This window comes from Carex rostrata, chromosome 9 (genome assembly GCF_964058835.1).
Source record: "Carex rostrata chromosome 9, lpCarRost1.2, whole genome shotgun sequence".
NCBI classification, from domain to species: Eukaryota; Viridiplantae; Streptophyta; class Magnoliopsida; order Poales; family Cyperaceae; genus Carex; species Carex rostrata.
The window spans coordinates 8,528,146-8,536,391 of NC_135926.1; the positions used below are offsets into that span (position 1 = coordinate 8,528,146).

The window sequence follows — 8,246 nt, forward strand, 5'->3', positions numbered from 1 at the left end:
AATCCTATTATTATTATTTTTAAAAGTTGTTTATACGGACTCGTTAAATATGAAAGAAGAAGATAAAGTATAAACTTTTCTTTTCAGATTTAAATTGTCTAATTCTCAAAATTTTCAGAAAACTGAAAAATCGTTAAGTCTTTTTTTTGAAGTTGTTTATACTGAAAGGTTTCTTGTTTGGATCCATTTTCCGTTTCTTGAGATTTTATTTTTGAAAAATATATGCTCCGTAATACAATTTTCTTTTATTTTTTAAGGTTGCATGTGTTATTAATTGCATGTTCTATACAAAATTATTTCTTTTATTTGATAATGATTTGGCACTCCTAATCAAATGGCCTCGAAAAATTAATATTGGCAAAAGTTATTTCACAAAATAATATGTAAACACGCATTTTATCTATTTTAATAACGAAATAAATAGTCACTGCATAGCATAAATAAATTCCAAATTGGAATTGGCAGCAATCTTTTGTCTAGCACATAACTGTAATTGTGTAAAGTTGTAGTATAGTTGTGATGATTGTTTATCTTATATTTTGTGTTGGTAATATACTGACATGTGTTGTTTACTGTTATGTTATGTTATATTAATTTAATTTAATTTAATTCTCTCATGTTTCATTAATTTTACTTTGAAACAGTGTTTAACGAATTTGTGGATATTGTGGAAGGAATGAATTGTTACCAACAGAATATAATATAGATAAGGTGTCTAGCTTACATTTTGAATTAAAAATAGTTATCATTGTTTTATTCTTTTGTAAATACCATGACCGATTTCAATTAGGAAAGGTGTTGTCACACGTGACAAAATCTCATAAGATGGATTTTTTTTTATATAAATCTAACATCGTAACCTAAATTAGACCTACTGAAATTTAAAATTTAAAATTATTGAATCCGAATAAATTTATTATTTGAGCAAAAGTGCCAATAATAATTATTTAAATAATATGAATCTAATTCAAAAAATAATTTGACATGCTCGGTTTATCTTTGAGGCTCGCACATAAATTACAGGTAACTTACTAAAATTAATATTGAAAACAAATCAACACTTGATTTAACTCATATCAAGATCAGTCTGATATCTCATAAAATTCAAATGTGCATGATCTAATTCATATAATCATTAAAATTTCAAAATTATACTGAATTTTAAATTAATTAATCTGATTAAATCTGAACTTAATATTTATCTGAATACAAAGACAATTTAATATAACTTACTTATTTGACTTCCTCGAAACATAAAAATAAAATAAAAGATAGAGCACCTAATGTATTTATCTTCGGTTTCACATGGAGAAAAGATGATGTATTTTTCAGCAAAAAGAGATGTCATGCTCATATTTGATTTCCAAAGAAACTGTTACAAAAATATTTGTAACAAAAAAAAGTACAAAGGATAAAAATTGCTCAAAATAATAGAGCCATAGTGCGACAAAGAAATTCAAAATCCAGAAAGCGAAAAAGAAACCAAAAAAAAAAACATAGAATTGTCTAAATTAAGAGAATAACGATACAAATTAATGATTTCTTTGTGAACAACCGTTTTATCTTTTAAAAATGTAAAATGTAAAAAGACAAACATCTAGTGGTGGTATTTATAATCCTCTTTACACTATTATAAAAGACCAGTAGAAAATGAAACAAAAAAATATTACGGTGTTGGGCAGAATGGTCTATCACGTCTAAGATATTTTTTCAATTTAATTAATTAACAATCTATTTAGTTAACTAACTACAATTAATTGGACGGGATAAACCATTCCGTTCATTCTATATTTCATATTTTGTGAATTCGTATTTCATTGTCGATATTTTTTTTCTATTAAAAATTTCTAAATCCAAATAGTTCTTTAACCTGATACGAATCTCAAAACAGATCTCATATATCTACAATAGCCACTGAATTCAAATCACTCGGTTGGATTCGTGCCATGTTTATTTATAATTCGGCGAGGTAATAAGAGAGGATACAGATTCCATCTATACCTGGCATGTTTTGATTAGTCTCCATATTTCATGTACTTAAAAAAAAGATGAAGATACGAAAATATGTGAAACCAATGTAAGAGAAGAATGGAAAAGGAAGAAGGTAGTCAGTTGGCAGTAGATTGGAAAAAAAAAAGCATTGTGTCATGCTGTGCTGCGAGTTTGTGATTACCACATTGTGATTGTGATTTTGATTTTGTGTTGTATTATGTCGTAATTAAATTAATTTTTCATGTGCCGTGTTATAACTAAAATGTCAAGGGATGATCACGGTACGCGAATAGTCACGTCATGCGAGTCACACTGTACCTAAACGTACATGACCAAACGTGACTCGTATGATCATTTAATCATAATTTATGTTAGTTTATTCAATATTCACCATTTGGTCAAAAATCTAATGGTTCTAATTACACGTGACTCGCATGACTACGTGCTATACTGTGACTAAATCTTTCGCATGTCGTGTCGTGCCAAATTTTCTAAAGATTATCACGACATGCGAATGATCACGACACATAACCAACACACGTGCTATGCTGTTTCGTACTGTAATCGTACCGTTTCGTGACAGAGCCGGCTCCACCATGCCATTTTTTCCACTCTAGTTGGCATGCTTAGGAGGACAAAAGTAAAAGGAAAACTTATAATTGTTATATCTCTTTTTAATTAGTATTCATCAATAAAATAAACAAAATAAACATTTAATTTTCTGGATGGATCAACAACGCATCTCATATATGAATCCTGACCTCTTATCTTATTTTATTTTATTTTAGAAAAAAGGATAACATATCTTATAAATTTGATAGAAAAATATATAATATAATTTTTTTAACGGACATAAATAAGTTTTCTTTTAATTAAATAGTATTTTTAAAACAACACAAACTTTTTTCCATCCGAATTCAACTATTATCTATTCGCTTTTACCATTCAATTATTGTAGCTAGTTTCCGATCCCCGTCGCTCTAAAAGAAATAACAATCACCCGCAGCCCCCCCTTCTCTCTCCCTCGATCGAGGTGAGAACCAGCAAAACCCTAGATCTCCGACCTCTCCTTCTCTCCCGGAGTACATCTCTGCTCCTCTTCTATTCATCCTCTTTTCTATTTATTTCTATACCGGTACTCTTTTCACCATGGATTTAGATCTATGGATCTCAAAGGTCAAGGAGGGTCAACATCTCGCCGAGCACGAGCTCCAATCTCTCTGCGAATATGTGCGTTCTTTCGCTTTGTTTTCCCTCTTGTTTACTGTCTATTGTTTCATTTACCATTTCGTTTCTAGGGTTTCTTGGTAAATAAGTCTTTCTTGGATGAGGCTATTTTATTTCCCCACTCAAAAATTCACAGCACCAATAAATCGCTTAATTGGTTACTACATGAAAGAAGGTTGAAAATTACAGAAAAATACCTGCTCAGGGAATTGTTTAGGGTAGAATGGAACCCAACTGCCTACATACAATTTGGAAATGTTACTTTATGATAGTTTATCCCATGGATGAATCCTTTCAGGTGAAGGAGATACTTATAGAGGAATCAAATGTGCAACCGGTAAATAGCCCCGTGACGGTTTGTGGAGATATACATGGCCAGTTTCATGATTTGATGAAGCTCTTTCAGACTGGTGGTCATGTTCCTGAGACGAACTATATTTTTATGGTATGTATTTTGACAATCCTTTCCTTCTTTTTAAGGTAGGAGCTTGTGATGTTCCTGTACTAAATAATCTTTGTGAATGATAACTACTGTTGAAGTAAAATAAAAGGAGTGCCTAGATTCTGTCTTGACTAACATACAACTTGGCAATTTATGTGTTTCTGATTAGTAATTACTGGTACCATACTCATATTGTGCGAACTCCCCTCCACCCCCCCTCTCTCTCCCTCTCCCTCTCCCTCTCTGTGTGTGTCAATTTATAGGGGGATTTTGTGGACCGCGGCTTTAACAGTTTAGAGGTCTTTACCATTCTTTTGCTTCTTAAAGCGAGGTATGATTCTTCAAAGCTTCTTACTATAGTACTCTTCTGACATGACCCACTGAATTGGAATCGTTTTTTCTTATGTATTGTTTCTTTTAATGAGTATCAGGTACCCCGCACATATTACCCTGTTGCGTGGAAACCATGAGAGCCGACAATTAACTCAGGTAAGAGTTATTCTTGGTGCTATTCTTCATGATATATTTTCTTTTCTTTGTTTATTTTTGACAGCGCACATGAGCAGAGTCTGTAATCAGTACCTTGAATGGAGTTCTATATAGTAGTGAAGGAACCAAATAAAATAGGCCTTGAAATTATCTATGGAAGTTTTTAAAGAGTCCGAATTACCATAGGTCACTGCTAACCTGGCAGTAGGATGCCTTGAATTGGTCCCTTCTATTTTTAAGAAATTAATTGATTCCTGTCTTGTATATTTCATTCATTTTAAGACTGAAAGTATTGTAAGAAATAGTTTCACTTTGTTTAGTTATCATAGCTGAAATAAATAATCCTAGTTGTTCCATAATTATTTCACCACAAAGCATTTTGTTATTGTAAACCAAATAGTAAGTTTCTAAGCACAGGCAATGCTTTTGTTAATTTTTGAAGCACCTCTAAAGTATTAAACAAATTACTGAAAGACCTTGGACTTAACTACGTTTTGCAATAATCCCTGTTGTATTTTTACAAGAATGTATTGTTGTCCTCACTATTGCATTTATTTTGGATGTGATGATCATAAGACCGAATTTTCTATTATTAATTTCTCATGAGATGGTTCCTAATTAATTTGTTTAACAAAAGTGTTTTGTCAATGCGTCATAAAATGGAGATGTAACTCATTGTGTTCTCAGGTTTATGGATTTTATGACGAGTGCCAGAGAAAGTATGGAAATGCCAATGCATGGCGGTACTGTACTGATGTCTTCGACTACCTTACTCTTTCAGCGATCATAAATGGCACCGTAAAGAATTTTCTCCAATTTAGTTTTTCCAAAAATCTTTACTTTTTAAGCTTGGAAATAATTATTTATTTGGGATTTTGGGTGAATGATTAGGTTCTTTGTGTGCATGGTGGGCTGTCCCCTGATGTTCGTACGATTGATCAGGTACTTTTTATTCTCTTGCTTTATGATTTGAATAAGAAATTTGCAGCTTTATCCTTGGGAAATTTTTAACGTCTGTAATTTTTGTTATTGAACTTGTGTGTTAACATGGAGCAGATAAGGACGATAGACAGGAACTGCGAGATACCACATGAGGGGCCTTTTTGTGATTTGATGTGGAGTGATCCTGAAGAGATTGAAACCTGGGCTGTCAGTCCCCGTGGAGCTGGCTGGCTGTTTGGCTCTAGAGTTACCGCTGAGGTATACATAGAAAAACTTTTATTGGTTTCTCCTCTCCAGAGTATAATGAGATTTATCTCACATATGCCTCTAGATTACTGTAAAATTATAATTTACAAGCAGCCATCTGTCAGTTCTGCAAAAGTACTGAAGTTACCCTCTTGCCTTTTCTTTTATGTGGAAAACAAGGAATTTGTGGTTCTGGACTTATTTTAAGGTAAAATGAGGTAGCAGTGATTTTTTTGTACTTCGGCTGACAAATATTTTACTTTGTAGAAATTTCTTCTGTATTACCTTTTATTTTTTATTTTTTGAAGGCCAACTCCAAAAATAATTATAATTTTGGATTCTGTGATGAATTTCATTTATTTCTTATGTTTTTATGCAGTTCAATCACATAAATAATCTGGATTTGGTATGCCGGGCACACCAGCTGGTACAGGAGGGTCTTAAATACATGTTTCAGGACAAAGGTCTTGTCACGGTGAGTTTTATTTGTTATTTATCTAGTAGTTTGGTTTTTCACTGGAAATTCTTTACCTGCAGTCCTACAGAAGGATAGGAGTACAATTCATTATGATTGCATATCTTCTTCTTCTTCAAAGCCTTTATTCCCAAACAAGTTGGGGTAGGATAGAAATGAAACCCAACCGGAATCAACAACACAGGGACTTCCCAGGAGGTCATCCATCCTAGTACTACTGCCCAATTCGTGAGGGTTTCATTTCCATACGAACTCTCCTTTTTCCTGGCTTGGGACAGGCTGTGTAGAAACTACACAGGCGGAGTTATGATTGCATATCTACTGTTGAAACTTATTATTTTAGTTATATCCTGTAAAAATGCTACACTAGTTTGTTGTGCTGTATTTGTTGTGTCAGTAGTATTCATTGGTACCAAAATAATTTTCCTTATCTTTATTATTGTCTTAACATGTTCAGTGCTTTAATTTTAGAGTTAGGGCTACATGAAGTTTAGAATTAGGGCTCTACTTGAACTGGCTGAATATAGTTTGATCTTGAATTTGGAACTGATTGCAGATATACTGGGAGATCTATAAATGCAACAAACACAATAAATTTAGACATAGTATAATTGAACTAGTATCAAGCTGAACTGGTCCTATCTAAAGTCCAAGTCTATTAATTCAGAAATTATGGGGAACTGGCAATACCGGTTCTATTAATTTGTCTGGTCTTCAACTCTGCATATTAATGAGCTCTTTGTGTTTCTATCAGGTGTGGTCGGCACCTAATTATTGCTACAGGTGTGGCAATGTTGCTTCTATTTTAAGCTTCAGCGAAAACATGGTATTGTATTGTTTTCTTTCTAATCTAGATGTATCCACAATTGAGTGTGGCTAGTATAACATCGGTGTCATTTCAACCTATATAACACTAACTCCAAAATCTATTGAATTGAGTTCAAGCGGTGAATCCAAACCATTCAAACCGATCTACTTCATTAGTTGTGTGTTTACATCAAAATTTATAATTTTTCGAATTTATTTAGTATCAAGTCAAGCGGTCAAATGTGTGAGTTTTTAAGTTAATTTTAATACATTCATTTTTTAACATTTTTTAACATTTTTTAACATTTTTTAACATTTTTTAACATTTATCACTCATAAAGTAAATCGGTTTGAACGGTTTGGATTAGTCGTTTGAAGTCTATTCAATTGATTTTGAAGTTAGTGTTATATGACACTGATGTTATACTAGCCGGACTCTCCACAGTTGTTCTATAAGCAGGAAAATAACACTAGTGTCATCCAATTGTAATGATATTTTAATTTTATCTTATAGGAGAGAGAGGTCAAGTTCTTCACAGAGACTGAAGAGAACAACCAGATGCGGGGTCCACGTACTGCTGTTCCCTATTTTCTCTAGATTATTTATGTTTTATTTTTTTGTCTTGATTGTTTGTTCCACTTGTACAATTTTAACTTATCATTTAATCTCATTTTGTGTAACAAGTGTTGGGTGTAACCAGATAATTTAATCTGTTTAATTATCTCATGTTAGGTCAGGGCTACTTCAATTTTGTGTGATGCTGCCTAGCTAGCACTGTTTTTTTAAACTTAAAAGAGTATTAGTGTTGTCACCTGTCTCTTCTAGTTGTGAATACGAATTGGTTTATTTTATATTCGATGTCGCTCGGTAAAGTGTACGGGCATTCAATAAACTTGTCATGTTGTCTGTCAAATTGCTGGTGGTTATTTTTCTATTTTTTTAAATTGCTGGCATACGGGTATTGTATTCATGCAATTATTATATATTTGGATACGCTGCTGAAAATTCAAGTTTGGTTATAATTTCTCTAAAATCACACTGAAGAAATTTCCATCCAGCCATCACATTCCCTTTCTGATACTAACGTAGCTATGAAAATTTAATTTATAAAAAAAATATTTCAAATTAAGCATGATTTAGTAACAAAATTAAATCACATGGCCGAATGGACTAAATCGCCGCACCGATAGAGCTCATTAATTTGGAAATCAAAATCATAATTATGTTTCATCTGCCATGTCTCCATGATAGAGTTAGACAATAAACAATAAGTGATAGATGCATCACTTAGCTGTACCTTAAATTTTCCCAATAGAGATAAGGTTAATATACAATTGTTCCTAGCCTCCCGTGCAACCAAGTTATTTTCTGATTTTTAAAGTCCAAGTGATTGATACAAACCGTTAGATGTGATCTCCATATTAAAATGTGCTAGGAGACCAAATTTTACATTTTTTGAAATTTTTTTTACTATTTATTAAGTCACTTTGAAAATCGCTGATCCAACGGTAGCTTCTAATTTTACTGTTTGGTTAAGCCACTGTTGGATCAGCGATTTTCAAAGTGGTTTAATAAATAGTAAAAAAATTCCAAAAAATATAAAATTTTTGTCTCCTAGCACGTTT

At 32.4% G+C, this 8,246-nt stretch overlaps 1 protein-coding gene across 2 annotated transcripts; it reads left to right on the plus strand.

The window, feature by feature from the left end:
* Positions 1-2,932: 2,932 nt before the first annotated feature.
* Positions 2,933-7,531, plus strand: LOC144559023 (phytochrome-associated serine/threonine-protein phosphatase). Of its 2 annotated transcripts, XM_078307927.1 has the most exons (10): positions 2,933-3,222; positions 3,518-3,664; positions 3,925-3,992; positions 4,093-4,150; positions 4,838-4,948; positions 5,042-5,092; positions 5,207-5,350; positions 5,718-5,813; positions 6,568-6,639; positions 7,135-7,531. In XM_078307927.1, exons 1-10 carry the CDS (start codon positions 3,142-3,144, stop codon positions 7,216-7,218), a joined length of 912 nt encoding a protein of 303 aa, XP_078164053.1. In that variant the 5' UTR covers positions 2,933-3,141; the 3' UTR covers positions 7,219-7,531. The 2 variants fall into 2 exon arrangements, with proteins under 2 accessions (XP_078164053.1, XP_078164055.1); XM_078307929.1 differs by lacking the exons at positions 6,568-6,639; positions 7,135-7,531 and adding an exon at positions 5,519-5,546.
* Positions 7,532-8,246: the final 715 nt, after the last annotated feature.